The sequence below is a fragment of the Mauremys reevesii genome, linkage group 4, assembly GCF_016161935.1.
Source record: "Mauremys reevesii isolate NIE-2019 linkage group 4, ASM1616193v1, whole genome shotgun sequence".
NCBI lineage: Eukaryota > Metazoa > Chordata > Testudines > Geoemydidae > Mauremys > Mauremys reevesii.
The window spans coordinates 130013309-130035062 of record NC_052626.1 but is presented as its reverse complement, the minus strand read 5'-3'; the positions used below and the strand labels follow the sequence as shown (position 1 = coordinate 130035062).

The window sequence follows — 21754 nt, the reverse complement described above, 5'->3', positions numbered from 1 at the left end:
ATTGCAGGGAGCGTGAGGTCCCCCCGATGTCATTGTTCCCCTTTTATCTCCTCTTCCCACCTGCTGGAAAACTCTTTTGCTGCGACCTGGGTCCAACAGTTCCCACTGTGTAGCGTTATCTCGAAGAGGTTTCTATGTTGTTTGTGTGCATTTCCTCAAGAAGGCATTGTTTGGCATTTTTACTGTTGTATCTGATAGGCTGTTTTGAACCTCACAACGTGTTTCAGGAACACATACATAGCTGAACTTCATAACTGCACATACAGCGATAGCACATACAATCCAACGAGACATTAATGTCTAGCAGATAAAGACTTTTACAATACCTTACAATATGTACTTTGTACAAAACATATCCTAATGACATGACAGTGGCGAATATTGGGGTGTCAGGGTGTCCCACCCAGATGTTCCTCCCACTCTGTCAAGCCCCTGCTAACACTGTCTGGCTGCTTAGCTGCCATGTTGCAGTTCCTCTCTGGACACCTACCCCGTGAGATCTGCTCCCTCTCTGGTCCGGTTTCATACAGAGCTGCCTGCCCTCCCCAGATAGTCACTCCTGTTGCCGGATGAATGGCCTTCTGCCATTTGGCATATCAAAGCCTGAGCAGCACTGGGGGGAAGCTTTCTGACATCTCTCCCACTGGCAGCTCCTTTCCACGCTAACCTTCCTGTTTGTGTCTAATCTCTGCGGGGCGTAGGACGAGGCCAAGAAACTCAAGTTCTTGGATTCCATCAGCACCCTCAGAAGCCTGCCTGCTTTTATGGACAAAGTTCTGCTAGTGGAGAAGATAACGGTGAGTAAAACACACACCGGGGCTGTGTTACTTGGCGGGTTTAATGACTGGCCTGGAGATCTTTGCAGATTTGTCGAACTTCAGCTGCCAATCATTGGATCGAGTCAGACTGAAGAGCCCGTTATCCAGTATTTGCTTCCCCTGTAGGTACTTACAGACTGTCATCAAGTCACCCTGTAACTTTCTCTTTGTTAAGCTGAACTGATTGAGCTCCTTGAGTCTCTCACTATCAGGCATGTTTCCCAGTCCTTCAGTCACTCTTGGGGCTGTTCTCTGACCCCCCTCCAATTTATCAACATTCTCCTTGAATTGTGGGCACCGGACCTGGACACAGGATCCCAGCAGCGGTCGCACCAGTGCCAAATACAGAGGGAAAATAACCTCTCTAACAACTGGAGATTGCCCTGTTTGTACATCCTGGGATGGCATTAACCCTTTTGGCCCCAACTTCGCATTGGGCGCTCATGGGCAGCTGATTACCATGACTGCCAAGTCTTTTCCAGAGTCACCGCTTCCCAGGTTAGAGCCCCCCATGCTGTGGGTGTGGCCTGACGTCTTTGTTCCTAAACATATAACTGTATTGAAATGTAGATTGTTCCCTTGCACCCAGCTTCCCAAGTCACCGGGTCGCTCTGTGTACGCCAGTCTCCCTGCCCAGAGCCCCAACACTCCGCAGTCAGTGCCCACTAGGGAACTAGCAACAAATCTGCTCCGTAGATTTGGAAAGTCTTTGCTCTCCAGCGCCTGCAGAAAGCTTTCCAGAGCTAACCTCCCTTCCCTGAACGTGGGACAGCGTGGGCTGGTGGGTGGTCCAGTGGGCTGGGCTCAGCACACCGGGGTTCTACTCCCAGTTCTGCAGTAAGACCTTGGGCAAGTCACTTCCCCCTCTGTGCCTCAATTTCCCTCCCATGCCTTGTCTCGTCTAGTTAGCTCGTGAGCTCTCTGGGGCAGGAACTGGCTCTCACTGTGTGTGTGCAGCACCGGGCACAAGGGGGCCTGATCTCAGGTGGAGTCCTTGGGTGCTAATGCTGATGGAGCCTTTGCAGAGCACTGGCACGTGACACTGGGACACTGAGCACAGGCCCTGCACTGCGCTCCCCGGCTGGAGCCCTGCACACCATCAAGCCTGCAGTAGGACGACCTGGCTGCTGAGCCCACGTGTTGCAGGCCCTGCGCTTTGATCCCCTGTCGGAGCCTTGCAGGAGCTTGGAGCCCAGCTGGCATTTCCCCACATTGTCTCCTCAGGAGCTGATTGATCACGAGTCCGTCGACTCCCTGACCGGCGTGATGCGTCAGCAAGCAATGCTCGCCATCATGAAGCTGAGGTACCCAGCCTGCCCGGCCCAGCCCCAGCCAGTGCTACATGCAGCCAGACATGCCAGCCACTTGGCATGGCCAGTTTTCCAGGGCATTCCCCCCTCTGCTCCTCCCCCATCTTCTGATTCCCCCAGGAAATGTGGCACCAGATGATGGTGCTGGTGCATGTGGACTGGCACCAGTGGGTAGGCGGTGGAGGATCCTTCGGTGCCTGGTAACCTCTCCACGTGGCCTTATGAAGATATGGGGGAGGGGGCGTGGGAGGCAGGACCAGTCCCCTCTGAGGGGAGAGGGGCAGTTAGGTGCTGCTGGAGCGGAGCGATTGGAGTCAGTGCCAGCTGCATCACACTGGCAGCTCAGCGACTCCCAGTGGCTGAGAGGCTGGGCAGGCTGAGCCCTGGCACTTGGCACTGCCTGTGCCATGGGGGACTCTCTCTCAGTGCCGCTAGTGCCCTGCTCTGAGCTTCCCAGAAGCCTGCCCATCAGGCGTCTGGAAGGTGATGGATGCTGCGGGCTGGAGCTGGGCTCTCGCTGTTGGCTCAATTAGTTCCCCAGGAATGGGAAGGGGAGGTGGGGCAGGAGCTGGAGCAACTCTCCCCACTGAGCACTGGCTTCCTGACAACGGGGCAGGCAACGGCATTGGCCATGATTGCGTCTCTGCAGGGGTGAGAGGGGGCGGGATTTGCGTCAGCACTGGGCGTAGCTGTTCCTCACTGGCTGCCGCCTGCCACGAGGGGCGCGGCTCTGTCCTGCAGGGGCAGCTCAAGTAGTCACCTGGCACCTCATTGCATGTGCTGGGGCCATGCTCTGGCAGTGGGGGTGAAGAGGTTAATGCTGTCTGGGCTGTCCCCACCTTCCTGCCCCCCTGCACACAGCTGTGTGCCCTGTCCAGCAGGCTGAGAGCAATGGGCAGGGGCAGGGCTTAGATCCCTGCTTCGGTTCTGCTCGGCTGCGGGCTGATGCAGCATCTCTGTGCTGGCCTGGACTGTGCAGCCGCAGTGCAGACGGCTGTGGTGGGAAGGTCTCTTGCCCCCAGCGGGGCAGGACTGGCAGGCTCTTCTGCACTGTGGCCGCTGGGTTCAGAGGCGCTTTGGTGCCAGCAAGCTCTAGTCTCCCGTCCATGCCATTTGCAGGATGTTGTTTCTCGGTGAAGCGCAGCGATCTCTGCCCCAGCCGGTGAGTGCTGGTGGGGTCACAGCAGACAGCTGCACTAAGTCCCTGCCTGCTGGTATGGGAGAAGGCAGCACCAACTCCTTCCACCACCCCCTGGCCTGTTCTCATCTGCCACCCGCCAGCTGGAGCCCCCCACAGGTGTTTCCATGTCCTGGGAGCCTGAGGGCAATATTAGCACATCAGTCCCGCCTCAGACCCCAAATCCGCATGTGTCTCTTCTCTTAGCAAAATGAAGCTACCGCTGCTGGTCCTGACACAACCCAGCCTGCTCACCACCTGCTTCTCCAGCATCTTCTCCCTGCCTCCAGCACACACCATGGAGGAGGTGGAGGCTGCTCTCTACAACAAAGTAAGCCCCAAACCGGCCATGTTGAGCCGTCCCAAACCGAGTGGGAATCCTGCCACTCGCTCGTGTACTGTCCCCTGGGTTACCTGGCACTGGCATAAGAGTGTAATGATCACAGCTCCCCGACAGGACTTCAGCGCAGGACCTGCAGCACCAAAGCACAGGCCCCAAAGCACAGGCCCAGATAAAGGAGTAACTCCCTCCTAGGGTAGCAGTAGTAGGCATTTATCCTTCACATGCACCGACAATTAGTGGGGAATAGACACTTCCTTCACAAGCACATTCATCCCCCATGCGTGGCTGGGGGCACAGGCCTGAGATCGGCTGCTTCAGGTGCACATAGGCCAGGGGAGCCGAAGCTTGGCTGGAAATCTGCCCTCCAAATGTGGAGTCCTGTCTGACTCTCCCAGTGGGATAGACTGTGTGCAGTGGGCTTTCTGGGGAGAGCAAAGACAGGTGGGGCCCTGTTGCCAGGAGGAGTTTGTAGTAGGTCCCCTGCGGGTACAAGTGAGTGGTGAGCTGTAATACCAGGGGCTGCTATGACCTGGGGGGGTGTCACACGCCAGGGCATTGGTTCATCACCTGGCTGGGTAACTCCACTTGCTCTGGTTTCTCCTCTGCTCTGCATGCAGACGCTGAAAACCATGGATGAGATGCTGAAGGCCTTGATGTGTGAGGATAAGGAGCCCAACCTTGTGGTGCTGCAAAACATCGTGAAGGTCTGGAGGCGTGGGGGCAGGAAGGGGACTAGTCCTGTAGCTGGGGTGGGGCTCAGGGACCAAGGCTCTGTTTAATCCCAAGCATGGGACACCCCCGTGCCTTTGGCTCCTCAGAGTACGTTCTCTACAAAGGTTCTTGGGCTGGAGGGCCAAGTGCCCCCACTATATCTGAAAAACGTCTGTATGGGGTGGGGGTGGAGGAGCGCCCACCCCATACGGGATCTGCTGTGTTCTCCACTGAGCCCTCATGTGAACCTGGTATTTCTTTGTGTTCACCATGGGCCCCACCAACCTGGCCAGAGCCCGGAGCTAGATTCCCCCAACATTCTAGTTCTGGGGCCACAGGAAGTAGATTCTGTGGGTGGTTTGTGCTCCCAAAAGAGGGAAATGTCCTTGACAGAGATTCGGTCTCCTCAATCCCAGAACCTGGGAAGAGGGAATCACAGAAGTGCAGGGCTGGAAGGGATCTCAAGAGGTCATCTACTCCACCCCCTGCACTGAGGTAGGGCCAAGCATTCCTAGACTGTCCCTGTTGAGTGTTTGTCCAGCCTGTTTTTTAAAACCTCCATGATGGGGAGTCCACCACTTCCCTAGGTCACCTGTTCCAGTGCTTAGCCACCCTTAGACTTTTTCCTAATATTTAACTTAAATCTCCCTTGCTGCAGATTAAGCTCATTACTTCTTGTCCTACCTCCAGGGGACATGGAGAACAATTTGTCACCATCCTCTGTATAACAGCCCTTAACGTATTTGAAGACTGTTACAGGTGCCCCCTCTGTCTTCTCAAGATGAAACATGCCCAGTTCGTTCAACCTTTCTTCACAGGTCAGGTTTTCTAAACTGCTGATCATTTTTGTCGCTGTCCTCTGGACTGGCCCCAGTTTGTTCACATCTTTCTTAAAGCGTGGTGCCTGCAACTGGACACAGAGCTCCAAGCTAACACAATTCAGAATGGCATTTCCCTTTTTCACAACAGCATCACACTGTTGATTCATATTCAGTGTGAGATCCATGATAACCCCCAGATCCTTTTCTGCAGTACTGCCACCTAGCCGGTTATCCCCCACTTTGTTTTTATGCATTTTTCCTTCCTAAGTGTGTTACGTCACTTTTGTTTTGACTGAATTTTATCTTGTTGACTTCAGACCAACTCTCCAATTTAGCAAGCTGATTTTGAATTCTAATCTGTCCTCCAAAGTGCTTGCAACCCCTCCCAGCTTGGTGTCATCCGCAAACTTTACAAGCATCCTCTCTTTTCCGTTAACCAAGTTCTTAATGAAAATATTGATTAGTACTGGACCAGGCACACCCCTGGGGGACCCCACTTGAGACACCCTCCCAGTTTGCTAGCGAGTCAGTGATAATTCCTCTTTGAGTATGGTCTTTCCATCAGTTGGACGCCCACCTTATAGTAATCTCATCTGGATCAGACTGGCTTAGTTTGCTTATGAGAATGTCTTGTGGGACTGTGTCAAAAGCCTTACTAAACTTCATATACATCATCATATACTGCCTGCCTCCATCCACTAGGCAAGTAACCCTGTCAAAGAAGGAAATTAGATTGGTTTGGCATGGTTTGTTCTGGACAAATCCATGGTGCTATTCGTTATTACCCTATTATCTCCTCTAGATTCTTACAAACTGTTTAATAACTTGTTCAGTATCTTTCTGGGTACCAAAGTTAGGCTGACAGGTCTATAATTCCTTGGGGCCTCCTTGTTCCCCTTTCTGAAGACAGGTTCTGTGTCTGCCCTTCTCCAGTCCTTTGGGACCTCAGCCCTCCTAAAGGTTCAGCGATTGCTTTGCCTAGCTCCATCTAGGGTGAATATCATGAGGCTCTGCCAACTTGAATACATCTAACTGACCTCAATTGTCTTTTACCTGTTCTCTCCCTAGTCTAGCCTGTATTCCTGCCCCCTTGTTGTTAATATTGTGTTAAGCATCTATTGTCCCAATTTGTTTCTCTCAGGTCCTGCTCCCCTGGACTACATCCAAGGAGGCACATGAGCGGCTGAGGGCAGTGGGAAGGATCAGGTGGCTTATGGAACTCATGGGGTCTCAGCGCAAATTCCAGGTGAGCAGCCTGTGACCCTGGCCACCTCCTAACTACACTGAGCAGCCTCGTGGTGCAGCACGCCCTGGCATGGAAAACGCAGGCCTAGAATAGTGACTTAGCAAGATCCTCAGTAGGAGTCCAATCTAACGAGCCCTGATGTCGATGGGTCTGTCCTCTGACTCCAGTGGGATTTGGGTCGAGTCCCATCATTCTGTCTCCAAGGACTCTCCCCGCTGTTCCCCTAGCACCAAAGTCTGCTCCGAAGGGTCAGTGCATTTACACAGGATTGCCCTGAGAGCAGCCTGTGAACCCAGGTATCTGTTCACCCCCTTTGTCAGACGCCTGTGGGATGCTTTGGCATCAGCTCCTGCCAGGCTGCCAGATGAACGCCCCTTGCTCTGCATGCTCAGGGCCATTGAGCTGCTCCAGCTGCTCCATCCCCCCTGTGGAAGGGCTTCCCCTCTGGCAGCTGGAGGGGGTCGCTCGGATGATGTGCCCCCAGAGGCTGGGTCAACAGAACAGAATGAGGGAGGTGGGAGGGGACACAGTGAAAGGGATGGGCGGGGCCAAAGGCGCCAGAGAACTGGGGAGTGGGAGTGGGGAGGCTGTGCAGACCCCGGGAGAGGAGGGCAAGGGGCTTGGTGCCAGGTGGGGAAGAGCAGGGAGCCAGTGCAGGGGCTGCAGGAGGGGGAGACGAGAGGACAAGGCTGCAGGAGAGAGCTGGCAGGAGAGAGCAGGCAGGCTGGGGATGGCGCGGAAAGGGAGGGCTCTGGGGAGCTCCAGGATGGAGTGAGAGAGGCAGAATGCAGAGCAGAGGAGTCCAAGGTGACCCCAAGCTCCTGGGCCTGAGGTCAAAGAAGGGAGGGGGATGGCAGAAGGGGCTGGGATTAGGAACTTGCCCTTGAGATGGAGACTGGACGTTAGTTCATTCGTTACCTGGGTCCCCACTCGGGGGTAACGTTTGCTGACTTTGCTGCCCAGATTTCTCCATCCCTGCTGAGCTTTCCTCAGCCCCTGGTGATGGGCCCCACAGCTCCTCCTGCTCTCATTGTCTCCAGTCTCTCTGCGGTGGCCTCTGCCTCCCCCTGTTCTAACCCATTGCTAGGGCAATGCCAGGGGGACTCGCTGCGCTAGGTCTGCAGGGGCGAGTGACTCCCTTTGCTCCCTCTCTCCGTCAGGAAGTGGAGGAGTTCAGAGTCCTGGGCCAGCTGGTGGGGTGTCTCACTCTGCTCTGCGGAGCAGGAGATCTGCCAATCGGCTGTGGAGGGACTTCGCCACCTCTACTCCTTCATGCTGCAGCTAAAATGTAAGAGCACTGGAGACCCTTGTCCTTCCTAAATACACTGACATGGGGTTTCCAACATGAAAAACATATTTATTGAACACTTCCACCTTTTCTGCAACCTTTTAAACAGTCTCCATCTAGTAATGAGCCTACACCACTGCTACGATTTCTTTTGTTCCTAATACACTTTTTTTAAAGAAATCCTCCTTATTATCCTTAGTCCTGCAAGCCATGGAGTTTACCCTGATGTTTACCCTCTATCCATATTCTACTCTTCATAACTCACATAAGAATGGACATACTGAGTCAGACCAATGTTTCATCTAGCCCAGTATTGTGTCTTCAGATAGTGGCCAGTGCCTCATGTTTCAGAGGAATGAACTGAACAGGAAATTCTGAGTGATCCATCCTGACATGCAGTCCCAGCTTCTGGTAGTCAGAGGTTTAGGGACATGCAGAGTATGGGGTTACATGCCCTGATTATCTTGAACCCAATTATACTTTTAGCCTTCACAACATCCCACGGCAACAATTTCCACAGGTTGCCTGTGCATTGTGTGCACAGATACCTTCTTTTGTTTGTTTTTAACTTGCTGCCTCTTCATTTCATAAAGTGACCCCTAGTTCTCCTGTTATGTGCAAGAGTAAATAACACTTCCCTAGTCACTTTCTTCATACCAGTCATGATTTTATAGACCTCTATCATATCCCCCCTTAGTCATCTCTTGTCTAAACGAAATAGTCCCAGGTCTCTACTACAGACCTATATTGTTATAACTATATTGCTCAGGGGTGTGAAAAATCCACACCCCTGTCGGCAGGAGCACCTCTCCCATTCACCTAGCCAGCGCCTCTCAGGGAGGTGGATTAAGAGCTTGTTTGCATAGGAGCATCTTCACGTAAACTCTACAGCGCCAGTGCAGCTATGGCGATACAGTGTTTGAAGTGTAGACTTGCCCCCCATCTTTTTTATCTCTCCTCATATGGAAGCTGTTCCATCCCCCTAATCATTTTTGTTGCCCTTCTCTGCACCTTTTACAATTCTGGTATATCTGTTTTGAGATGGGGCGACCAGAACTGCGCAGTATTCAAGGTTTCGCGCATCATAGATTTATATAGAACCAGTGATGAGCTGCCAAAATCTTAACAACCGGTTCCCTATAAAAAGTTCTGATTTAAGGGAGGGAAGCAGAGGAGGGTCCGGGGTCCCCTGCAGGGCCTGGGGCAAATTGCCCCACTTGCCCTCCCCCCCGCGGCCCTGGAGCTTGCAGCCTCCCTCGTACCTTACCTTGCCAGCAGCTCAAAGCAGCAGGACGACTCAGGAGCTCAGCTGAGCTGCCCAGCTGCTGGCCATGCTGCGGCTCTGCGGGGTGGGGAAGCGGGGAGAGCCTGGGAGACATCCTCGTGGGGCCAGGGGCCCTGCAGGGCCTGGGCCACGTGCCCCACTTGGTCCGGCCCTCCCCTCTGGCCAGCCCTGGAGCTTGCAGCAGCCCCCTTCCCCCCCACACGTGCCGGGCTACTCAAAAAGCGGCAGCAGGACGACTCCCGAGCTCAGCTGAGCTGCCCAGCTGGTGCCGGTGGCTGGCCACGCTGCAGCTGGTGGGAAGCGGGGGAGGGGCCAGGGGAACCTCAGCCTCCCCAGCTGGGAATCCTGGGAGCAACAGGATGGTCCAGCCCGCGGACTGGAGTTCTTTGCCCACCTCCTGGCCTTTTAACAACCGGTTTTCCACGGAGGTCTAATTTTAGCAACCGGTTCTTGGGAACCTGTGGGAAACGGCTCCAGCTCACCACTGTATAGAACCATTATGATATTTTTCTGTTTTATTATCTATCCTTTTCCTAATGGTTCCCAACATTCTGTTTGCATTTTTAACTGCCGCTGCACGTTGACTGGATGTTTTCAGAGAACTATTTACGATAACTCCAAAATCTCTTTCTTGAGTGCTAACTTAAACCCCATAATTTTGTATGTATAGTTGGGATTATGATTTCCAATGTGCGTTACTTTGCATTTATCAATATTGAATTTCATCTGCCATTTTCTTGCCCAGTCCCTCTTTTTTTTTAGATCCCTTTGTAGCTCTTCGCAGGCTGCTTTGGATTTAACTATCTTGAGTTATTTTGTATCATCTGCAAATTTTGCCACCTCGCTGGTTACCCCTTCTCAACACAGATCCTTGGGGGACCACGCTATTTACCTCTCTCCACTGTGAAAACTGGCCATTTATTCCTGTCCTTTGCTTCCTATCTTTTAACCACTGACTCATGAGAGAACCTCCTCTTATCCCATGACAGCTTCCTTTGGTTAAGAGCCTTTGGTGAGGGACCCTGTCAAAGGCTTTCTGAAAGTCCAAGTACACTATATCCATTGGATCACCCTTCTCCACATCCTTGTTGACCCCTTCAAAGAATTCTAGTAGACTGGTGAGGCATGATTTCCCTTTATAAAAGGCATGTTGGCTCTGCCTCAACAAATTGTGTTCACCGACGTGTCTGATAATTCTGTTCTTTCCTATAGTTTCAACAATTTGCCTGGTACTGAAGTCAGGCTTACCAGGGATCACATCTGGAGACTTTTTTAAAATTCACTCTCACATTAGCTATCTCATACAGAGGCTGATTTAAACGCTAGGCTACATACCACAGCACTGCACATAAGTCTGTCTGGATGTCTCGTGATAGCTGCAACCTTTGCACCAGGCAGGCAATTTACCATGCGGTTCTCCCAGTCATCACAAACCCAACTGTTTATATGTCTATTGATTGAATCCCCCATTACTATTTCCTGGCTTCTCTTTGTAAGTGGGATTCCCGCCTTAGGAGGGAATCCCACTTAGCCTCAGTGTGAGAGGACATCATGACTTCATCTGGAAGGTGGGTCCCAACTATGGGATCGTCTCCCTCTGCCCCAGCTCGATGTTCTCCTTCCCCGAAACTTTCACCCTCCTCAGCAGCACAGAGGCTGTCAGACTGGGAGTGGGACTACTCTACTGCATCCCTAAAAGTCTCCTCTATGTACCTCACTGTCTCCCTTGGCTCCACCAGTTCAGCCCCTCTGGTCTCCTGGTCTCCGATGGCCAGTAGCTCCTTGGGCCAAATGCCCACATATGCTACCTGCCCACAGGGCTGGTAATCGTACATGCTGCATTCAGTGCAATCAACTGGAGAGCCCCACGCTGCTGCTGCCCTTCTGCCTGGTTTATTTTTACTCTTCCAGGGGGTTTAGTTTGTTTAGTTTGGGGGAGGGATGGGGGAACAGGTTATTGGCCTGAGTTTACAGAATGTTTGTTAGATGTACTTGTCTCTCACACACCCTCTCTAAACTTCCTTGCAAAACTCCCGTTTGCTAACCGAAGGTCTGATTTATATTGCCTGTTGTCTGTTTCCCCTCCCTGGGTCAGCCGAAATTCTGATGAAGCACGGTGCAGAGTATCGGCAGATCCTCAAGGACAGTCAAGTTGAGACAGCCTTCTGGGTCACCAACACCAGAAATATCACATTGGTAACTACAGTCAGTGCTTCCTGGGATTGTTGTGCCCAGAGTTATCAGGAGTCAGAAATTAACACCCTAGGAGTCAGGGGGAAGGGACAGACTAACCCCATCCAGCTGGGACAGAGACCTGCCTATGGCCCACTCCACCTCATAGAATAATAGACCTCAGGAAATTATCTAGTCCAACCCCTTACTCAAAGCAGGACCAACCCAACTAAATCATCCCAGCCAGGGCTTTGTCAAGCCAGGCCTTAAAAACCTCTGAGGAGGGAGATTCCACCACCTCCCTAAGTAACCCATTCCAGTGCTTCACCCCCTCCTAGTGAAATAGTGTTTCCTAATATCCAACCTAAACCTCCCCCACTGCAACTTGAGACCATTGCTCCTTGTTCTCTCATCTGCCACCACTGAGAACAGCCGAGCTCCATCCTCTTTGGAACCCCCCTGCAGGTAGTGAAGGCTGCTATCAAGTCATGTGCCCCAGCCCCCGCATCATTTTCATTGCCCTCTGCTGGACTCTCTCTGATTTGTCCACATCCTTTCTCTTGTGCGGGGCCCAAAACTGGACACAATACTCCATGTGTGACCTCACCAGTGCCGAATAGAGGGGAATAATCACTTCCCTCCATCTGCAGGCAGTGCTTCTACTAATGCAGCCCAATATGCCTCCTTACATGACACATCCCAAGATGCAATGGGGCTCATCCAAACCTGATCCCAGCTCCTTGTCAGGTTTCTGGGAGCTTCCTCAGAGATTAATGCAATAAAAGGCATCATTGCATCTGCGCATGAGCGCCAGCCCCTGCTGAGCACTAGACAGTGTATCCGTGCTGCGCAGTATTGTGCCCCCGTGCACTGCCACGCTGGCCTCTGCCATGCATGACAGCTTCTGATTGCTGGCTGGGTACTGTGCTGCCCAGGTGCAGTAAGCCAGGCCTGTCCCGGAAGAGTGGGGTTTGCCTGCACTCCTGCCCGGGCCAGTCCTGGCTGCTAGGCCACTGACCGGATCCGCGCTGGGCAGCAAAGGGGTTTCACTGCGCAGTTTGTTTCAGATTTTTGGGAAGTACTTCGACCCGTCTGAAGGCATGGACTTTCTCCTCACTGCTATCAACGGCATGAGAGACTCCAGCGTCCATGACGCAGTGACGGCCAGGAACATGCTGCATACGATCCTGGAGGTTCCCGGCCTCAGCTTGTGGAGGGTAAGAGCTGCAGTGAGAACACTGTGCTGGGGGAGCCCATCCGTGGGAGACTCTGTCTCTGGATGCTAGGCATTATTGGGGGGCAGTTCTCTGGCCTGTGAAATGCAGGGGGTCAGTCTAGGTCAGGGGTCAGCAACCTTTCAGAAGTGGTGTGCCAAGTCTTCATTTATTCACTCTAATTTAAGGTTTCACGTGTCAGTCATACATTTTAATGTTTGTAGAAAATCTCTTTCTATAAGTCTATAATAAATAACTAAATATTGTTGTATATAAAGTAAATACATTTTTTAAAATTTTTAAGAAGCTTCATTTAAAATGAAATTAAAATGCAGATCTCCCTGGACTGGTGGCCAGGCCCCGGCAGTGTGAGTGCCACTGAAAATCAGCTTGCGTGCCACCTTCAGCACACGTGCCATAGGTTGCCTACCCCTGGTCTAGGTGATCACCATGACCGCTTGTGGCCTTGCAGTCTATGAATCGATAGGCTGGGAACTGGTGCTGTGTTCTAGGCCTGGGGCTGGTGAAGAGGTTCTGGGAGGCAGATGGCTCTCAGGTGCAGCAGGTCCTTGGCTCCCCAGATCAATAGCCGTGCGAGAAAGCCAAGGCCCCCAACTCCCCATTTCCCTTCCAGGTGTCAGAGGCTGTGAGGAGCATTCATAACCACCTGGACTCCATCAGCGAGCCACTTGCCCGGCAGGAGCAGCGCAGGGCCCTTCTCCTGCTGGGCTACCGGTTCAGCGAGGAGGTGGTCAGAACCCTGCTGGGCTGCTCACTGTCATGTGACAGGTACGGGGCTGCGGCTACCACCACTTGCACTCTGGGTCCCCCGGACTGGTCCCGCTGCCAGAGACAGGGGAGTGCAGAACCCTCCAGAGATCTCCTGCTCCCTGCAGAGCTGCTGCTTCTCCTGGAGGGATTTGCAGGCTGGCTTGCCCTGGACACAGGCCAATTTGCAAAACCCTGTACGGCATCCCTCGGCCTCTCCTGTGGCTGACACTCAGACCTGGCCCCATGTAACCTGCACCAGCCAACGGGGTCCTTGCAGGAGCAGGAGGGCAACAAAGGGCCGGCCGGTGAGGGGAGACCCAGCAGGCGTGCCAGTGCCGAGGGGTGCAGGAGGCTGGCAGGGCTCTGATCGGGTGCCACTGGCTCTCTCCCTTTGCAGTGTTGCTGCGGAGATGTGGAAGATGCTGACATCCCAGCCCAAGACCACAAGAAAGATCCTTGGGGAGCTGGTCAGCAGGCTGCAGGAGCCGGCTCGGCGACGGCATCAGCTCTCTGAGAGACCGGCTGGCTTCCCCCCCTTGGCCGTAAGTACCAGCCCCTGCAGCAAGGGAAGGAGTGCCGTGTGTCCCCATCATGGCCTGAGGGGGTCTCTCAGTCTCCCACGGGGTATAGTCATTGGGCCAAAGAGAGAGAGAGTGTGACTTTAGCCAGTGCTATATTTGAGCCGGAACACGCCGAAACGCTCTCCTGGTGCTATTCAGCAGCACTCATAGAATCACAGGGTGAGAAGGGATCGCAAAGTCAGCTCGTCCAGCCCCCTGCAACAATGCAGGACTTCTTGTTTCTAACCCACCCTGGACAGATGGCTCCAGCCTCCTTCTGAAAACCTCCAGCGAAAGAGTTTCCACAAGCTCCCTAGGCATCTTTCCCATCGTCCTACTCTTCTTACAGTTAGGAAGTTTTTCCTGAGGCTTAATCTATATCTGCTGTGCTGTAGTTTGACCCCATCGCCTCTTGTCCTGCCCTCTGTGGCAAGAGAGAACAACTTTTCTCTATCTTTTTTTATGGCAGCCTTCCAAGTATCTGAAGACCATTATCTAGTCCCCCCTTAATCTCCTCCTTTCCAAACAAAACATAGCCAGTTCCTTCAGCCTTTTTTTCTTATGGCTTGTGTTCCATCCCTCTGATCACCTTTGTCACTCGCCTCTGGATCCTTTCCAGTTTCTCCACATCCTTTCTAGACATTGGTGACCAAAACTGGACACCGTACTCCAGCTGAGGCCTAACCAGCACTGAGTAGAGTGGTACTATCACCTCCCATGACTTGCATGCTATACCCAGGGCGGCTCTAGTAATTTTGCCGCCCCAAGCAGGGGCGGCACGCCACGGGGTGCTCTGGCGGTCGCTGGTCGCGGTTCCAGTGGACCTGCTGCAGACATGCCTGCGGAGGGTCCACTGGTCCCGCAGCTCCAGTGGAGCATCCGCAGCCATGCCTGCGGGAGGTCCACGGGCCGCAGGACCAGCGGACCCTCGCAGGCACTCCTGTGGGAGGTCCGCCGAGCCACCTGCTGCCCTCCCGGCGACAGGCAGCGCGCCCCCTGCGGCTCTCATTGCCGCCCTAAGCGCGCGCTTGGCACGCTGGCGTCTGGAGCCGGCCCTGGCTATACCTCTGTTAATGCAACTTAAAATTGCATTTGCTTTTTTTGCAACAGCATCGCATTGCTGACTCATGCTGAGGTTGTGATCCACCACAGCTCCCAGATCCTTCTCAGCTGGTTATCCTCCATTCTGTATCTGTGCATTTGCTTTTTCTTCTCTAAATGTAGCACCTCACATTTGTCTTTGGTGAATTTCATTTTGTTATCTATAGCCCTGTGACGCTATAGGTGAGGGATGGATTGACCTGGAAATGGTGTTTAGTTTTACTGGGACTGTCTGCATGGGGGATGGGAGAGCAGGGGATGACTTTAGGTGAGGGTCAGTACCTGAGGCTGTAACCTGAGCCAGAAAGGGGGGTGGGATGAGTCGATACTGCGTACTAAGGTTATTCCCTGTTTACACTGGTGCCCCAGCAGCAGCAGCAGCGCAATACTCTTTATTCCTCTCGAGGAGGTGGAGTACAAGCAGCGCTGTAGCCAGGGAGATACAACGCTGTATGCCTTGCCAGTGTGGACGGGGAGTGAGTTACAGCGCTGTTGGTGGCTTTATTGTGCTGTAACTCTCAAGTGTAGCCAAGGCCTAAATCCACGTTCACACTCAGGGCTAGTCTACACTTACCATCTGGGTCGACGCGGTGAGTTTGACTTCTCGGAGTTCGAACTATCGCGTCTGATCTGAATGCGATAGATGTGATAGTAGTTCAACTCCGGAAGCACCGCAGTCAACTCGGTACTCCACCACTGCAAAACGCGGCGGTGGTGGGACCGAGCCAGCTACGCTACCTATTCACGTAGCTGAATTTGCCTAATGAACCCTAACCCTTTGTAGTGTAGACCAGGCTTCAGCCATGCTGCATGAAATCACACGCGTGGAGCTGAGCAGTGGTTTCAGCTCAGCTGGCACTTCTGACCAGTATAATCAAGAGAGTCATGCTAGGCATTGACAATTCCTGTCAGTGACAGACCAGATTGGTTACACAGCTGCCCTACCTCCTTTTCACTTTATCTAAGGCCTTGGCCACACTTGAGAATTACAGCGCAATAAAGCCACCAACAGCGCTGTAACTCACTCCCCGTCCACACTGGCAAGGCACATACAGCGCTGTATCTCCGTGGCTACAGCGCTGCTTGTACTCCACCTCCCCGAGAGGAATAAGAGTATTGCTGCTGCTGCGCTGGGGCACCAGTGTAAACAGGGAATAATCTTAGTATGCAGTGACTGATCTCCGAAGCTTCCCATAACCCTTTTAAGTGAAGGTTCCGCTCTTTGTTTTGTTGTAAACTCTGGGCTCGGAGCTGCTTATCAAAAAAACAAACACAGCTCCTGTTTGCTGTAAATGAGCAGAGGCAGAGGGCTCCCTTTGGAAGGCCCACAGCTAGTGTTTGCTTGAATAGAGGGGGAGGGAGGAGGGTCCGTTTCGGCGAGCGGGTGCTTATCTGCTCTGTGAGGAAAAAACAAAGAGGTGCTGTTCACTTTCAGTGAGTCAGAGAGGGCTAGGGGAGGGGGTTGGAACTTGCAAGGCAGCTGCTGACACAGTGTTGGCTCCAAAAATCCACTCTCTCTCTCCCCCACGCTCCCTGTCACACTCCACCCCCCCTTTTGAAAAGCACGTTGCAGCCACTTGGAATGCTGGGATAGCTGACCATAATGCACTGCTCCCAATGCCGCTGCAGATGCTGCAAATGTGGCCACAACAGCGCGCTGGCAACTGTCAGTGTGCACAGACTGCAGTGCTTTCCCTACTCAGCTGTACGAAGACAGCTTTAACTCCCAGTGCTGTACAGCTGCAAGTGTAGCCATACCCTCAGCCACATGACTATGATTGTGAATGGAAATGTAGCAAGGGGCTTATTCCGCATACGTCATCACTCACGTTTAGCAAGCTACATGGCCCTTCATTTTCCATGTGGCATCCTCTCAGCTGTGCCAGAACTTCGCTCAGACATCCTTGTTCTCCCTCTGATTCACAGACACAGAAAATACAATATGGAGAAAGACGCTCTGTGGAAATATTTGTAAAAATTAGATCAATGCATTACAGCAGGCCTTTGCTACTCCAGCCCGTTATGCCTTGATGTATTTTGTGTTACTTGTGTAGCCTACTAGCTACATTTAAAATAAACTTTTATTATTTCAGCCTGATACAGTAATGTCTGTAGTGCAGCAGCATGATTTATTTTCTATTTTCATTAGCCTATAGGCTAAAGTAAAAAGAAAACTTGCTACGCATTCATTGGGTTTTTACCACTGTACTGTACACTTCTGTCTAGAGTTATATCTTTTACATATTCTATTGTAGACACAGTAATGGCATTTCTATTGTATTCTATTGCATACACAGTAATGGCATTTCAGCACAATGATTTCAACATTTAAAATAAATTGAATAGCTACTATGGGGGGGGGTGTACAATTAAAAAAAAATCCAATACCTTGTTATTTTGGACAGCTGGCCTGTCTCCAGCCATGCCTGGTTTAGCCCAGGATTACTGTACCAGAAATTCAGTAGACAAATAAAATGTGAATTTCTATAATTCATATTGAAGAAAATCAGTATTTTAGTGGCATTCCAGGACCTTCATATTTTCGACTACACCACTGTCTCTAGCCCAGTGGTTAGGGTACCCAACTGGGAGACCTGGGGTCAAAACTCTGCTCCAATGACTATTTAAGTGTTCCCAAGTAGAGATAGATACCAAATTCCCTTTAGGGGTGGGGCTTAGGCCACATCCCTCTCCTCCGCATTTCCTATTGGTTGGTTTAGGCAGCTCCTCACTCTTAGCTTCATAGAGTTCAAGGCAAGAAGGGACCTCTGCGATCATCTAGTCAGATCCCCTGCCTGACACAAGCCAGAGAACTGCCCCCAGATCATTCCTAGAGCAGGTCTTTGAAGAAAAACATCCCATCGTGGTTCAAAAACAGTCAGTGATGGAGAATCTATCACCACCCTGGGTAAATTCTTCCAATGATTAATTACTCTCACTGTGACGTTTATGCCTTATTTCCAGTCTGAATGTCTACCTTCAACTTCCAGCCACTGGATCATGTTAGACCTTTCTCTGCAAGACTGAAAAGCCAATTACTAAATATTTGTTTCCCAGGGAGATACCTATAGACAGTAATCAAGTCACCCCTCAACCCTCTCTTTGTTAAGATGAATAGATCGAGCTTCTTGAGTCTCTCACTATATCTCTCACCAGAGGTCCTGATTTTTATAGGGACAGTCCTGATTTTAGGTCTTTTCCTTATATAGGCTCCTATTACCCCCAACCCCTGTCCTGTCTGGTCACCCTATCACTATAAGACATGGTTTCTAGTCCTTTAATCATTCTCATGACTCTTCTCTGAACCCTCTGCAATTCATCAACATTCTTTTTGCATTGGGGCACCGGAACTGGACCCAGGATCCCAGCAGTTGTCACACCAGTGCCAAATACTCCCACTCTAGATTCTTCTGTTTATTTATCCCAGGATCACATGAGCTGATTATCCACCAGGACTCCCAAGTCCTTTACAGAGTCTCTGCTTCCCAGGATAGAGTCCTCGTCCTGTTCCTAGATGTATTCATTTTACAATGAGCCATATTAAAACACATACTGTTTGATTGCTCCCCAGTTTACCAAGTGATTCAGATCGCTCTGTATCAGTGACTTATCCTCTTCATTATTTACCACTCACCCAATTCTTGTGTCATCTGCAAACTTTATCAGTGATGATTTGATGTTTTCTTCCAGGTCATTGATGAAAATGTTAAATCGCGTAGGGCCAAGACCCGATCCCTGCAAGGACCATCCTGGAAACACACCTGTGCAATGCTGATTCCCAGTTTACAATTACATTTTGAGACCTATCAGCCACTTTATAATCCAATTCATGTGTGCCACGTTACTTTTGTAACTTCTAGGTTTCTGATCAAACTGGAGTGCAGCGCCAACTCAAGCGCTTTACAGAAGTCTACATACATTATGTCAATACCATTTCCTTTATCTACCAAACTTGTAATCTCATCAAAAAATTGTTGATTTGCATTAAATAAATTATCCTCTTTAATTCTTTATTAATTGAATCTTATACCAGCTGCTCCATTATCTTGCCTGGGATCGATGTCAGGCTGACAGGCCTGAAATTACCCAGGCCATCCCTTTCACCCGCTTTAACAATTGGCCCAACTGACTCTCTCTCTGGAGCATATACGGAGCCTGGGCACTTAACCCAGGGCTGTGAGTCCACTGGGCAGCAGGGCACATGAAGCTAGGCATGGCCACGCTGGGCCAAAGTCCCTTGTGTGGTTCTAGCCAAGGTCTCACAGGCTAGGAATTGAACCCAGCATCCCAGGCCTTAGCCCCCAGCCCACCCCCACCCCTCTAGGTGCCCTGGGGGAGCGTGGGAAGGACAAAATCCCTGCAGTGATGTCTGTCTCCTGTTCTTAGCTGCAGGCCACAAGAGCCCTATATGTGATCCTGCAGGAGCAGGCCTGCAGGCAGGAAGTGAAGGAGCTCTTCCCTCAGCTCTACGTCGCGCTGCTCTTCCATGTCACCCACACAGTGCAGCACACTGCTTCACAGGAGAGGGAGCATAACCAGGAGGACACGGCTGCACCCCTCAGCCCCGTCAGGTACCGCCAGCCCGACACCCAGCCTGGGTTCTGCAGCGTCGCCCGCAGGCACGCAGCAGGGCCTGGCCTGGGCTCACTCAGTAACAAGAGGCTCGCTCTGCACACAGGTTTGCGGTGAAGGCCATGGAAGCTTTGCTTCTATGCGCTGGCTACAAGGAGCAGGTCACCTTCATGATGAAGCAGGGCGGCTGGGACCTGCTCATGAGCTCTGACACGCACCACAAAGGTGTCTGCCTGCTTGCCCGGTGAGTGCTGCCCAGAACCGATCACAGCAGCAGCTCCCCTCCCTGGCCCAGGACACGGCCACATTGCCTTCCCTGCTGGGTGAGACGCGGCTCCCAATCGCCTGCATGGAACAGGCCGCAGCCTCTGTGCTGTTGGCCAAGGGGTCAGTCGGCTACTTCTCCACCCTGCGCTGCCTGGCGTAAACCACTTCCTGCGTGGCTCTGGCAGGCATGGCTGGGCAAAGACAGCCTCCGCCATGTCTTTCCGCAGCGTTGGTGTAGCCCTGTCAGGCCCAGCACATGAGAGAGACAAGGTGGGGGAGGGAATGTCTTTGGTTGGCCCAGTGACTGTGGGTGAGAGAGAAGCTAACACAGAAAGCTCCAGCGCTTGTCTTGGGTGAATCTAAGATATTCTCTCACCCACCCTTCTGTCTCTCATCACCCAATATCTGGGCACATGAGGAAGACCACCGACCCCACCGACACCCTTCTTTGTCTGCAGTTCTCTTGCAGCCACAGCACTACGTGCTCAGAGCTGGCCTCATGGAAGGGCTCCCTGTCGAGTGATTAAGGGTTTGGGTCTCTAGCACATAAGCCGCTGGGCATTTTAAGCCAGCAGGAACTAGTCCGTGCCAGCTGCGCGTGACTAGTCGCCCGGGATCCCCTGTCCTGTGGCACTGCTCTGGTTAGATTCATAAATGGAGGACCAGTCCTTGCCCACCTTGATGATGTGGTGTTTGTGTTTCCTATGCCAGGGCCATGGTTTTGCTCAATTTCCAGGAGCGAAACTGGATTTTCTACCATCTGATGGCCATCCTCAGCGATCGGGACGATAGGCGATGCCCCGGCCGTGGCGCTCTTCATTCAGGTGAGCCTCACCAGCGGGTGAGGGTCGTGAGAAGAGCCCCGGCCCAGCGGTGACTGGGGCATGGGGCTGACCTATGGCCAGGGACAGCAGATTTGTAGAAATTTTGGTGGTGCTCAGCAGAACCTGCCCCTCCAAACTCTGCCCCCCTAAACTCTGCCCCCAACCTGCCTAAGTCTCTGGGAGGGAGTTTGGGTGGGGGAGGGGGCCTGGGGTGCAGGCTCTGGGATGGGTCAGAGGGTGGGAGTGCAGGAGAGGGTGGGGATGCAGGCTCTGGGAGGAGTTGGGGACAGGAGGGATGTGTGGAGGGAGGGGTGCAGGCTCTGGGAAGGAGTTTGGGGGCCAGAGTGGGGTCGGGAAAGGGGTGGGGGCAGGCGCTGGGCGGAGTTGGGAGGGTGCGGCGCGTATCTGGGGCGCCTAGGCAGGGCAGGCCGGGGCCCTCCATGTGCTGCTACCCTGAGGCACTGCCCCACAGCTTCCTACTGGCTGCAGGGGGCACGCCCACCCCACCCAGGGGCCACAGGAGGGGCTGGCAGCCATGGGAGCAAGCAGGCAGGAGGCCACTCTGCTGCGCTGCCAGTGGTGAGGGGGCCCCAGGCTGTTTTAAATGGCCTGGGAGACGTGGGGAAAGGTGGGCTGAGGCCCATGGTACCCAGGCACCATGGGCCAATGGAACTTGCCGCTCATGCCTATGGCCAGGAGAGGGTGGCCCTGAAGGCCCTGGGGGTGGGTGGGTGAGCAGGGGCAGGAAAGCTCCTACAACCCTAGGGGTGGAGTCACTCAGTCTGGGCATTGTTACCTGTCCCAGCTGGTGTCACGGGGCTGGAGCAAGGCCCAGGGTCAGGTGTCTCTTGTTCCCAAGGCTCAGTTCCATAGAATGGTCCCTTGTGTGACCTCGGCCTCGAGGCCCCTCTGACATCCGTGTGCCATGCGCAGGCCGGGCAGCCGCCTGCCCATTCATGGCCAGCCGGATTCACCTGCCCCCACAGACCGGGCGACCCTTTGGGCACAAGGCTGCAGACCCACCCACACCACTGCTCCGTGTGCAGCTGAGGCCTTAGTGAGGAGCAGGGCAGGCCTTGATCTCAGCTGGAGCCTCGAGGGCGTCGCCGCGCTTAGCAGCGTTTCAGTGGGGCCCCACACAGTGACCAATCGCGATGCCTGCATGCAGCCCATGCCGGGCCTTGGCCAGTGGAGCCTAAGGCCCGTGGCAGAGATGAGTCGCGAGAGGCCAGCCCGTTCTCTAGCTTGATTTGCTGTTGGTGTGTTGCGCTCCT

The 21754-nt window shown here is 52.9% G+C and overlaps 1 protein-coding gene across 1 annotated transcript in view; it reads left to right on the top strand.

The window, feature by feature from the left end:
* Positions 1 to 21754, top strand: part of LOC120404011 (maestro heat-like repeat-containing protein family member 7) — a 134375-nt gene that overhangs the window by 10727 nt on the left and 101894 nt on the right. Inside the window, exons 4-11 of the mRNA XM_039536026.1 lie at positions 702 to 797; positions 2043 to 2122; positions 3513 to 3636; positions 4266 to 4352; positions 6322 to 6426; positions 12239 to 12388; positions 13020 to 13174; positions 13554 to 13698. Of these exons, the coding sequence (XP_039391960.1) occupies positions 702 to 797; positions 2043 to 2122; positions 3513 to 3636; positions 4266 to 4352; positions 6322 to 6426; positions 12239 to 12388; positions 13020 to 13174; positions 13554 to 13698 (942 nt within the window). The remainder of the gene's footprint in view (positions 1 to 701; positions 798 to 2042; positions 2123 to 3512; positions 3637 to 4265; positions 4353 to 6321; positions 6427 to 12238; positions 12389 to 13019; positions 13175 to 13553; positions 13699 to 21754) is intronic.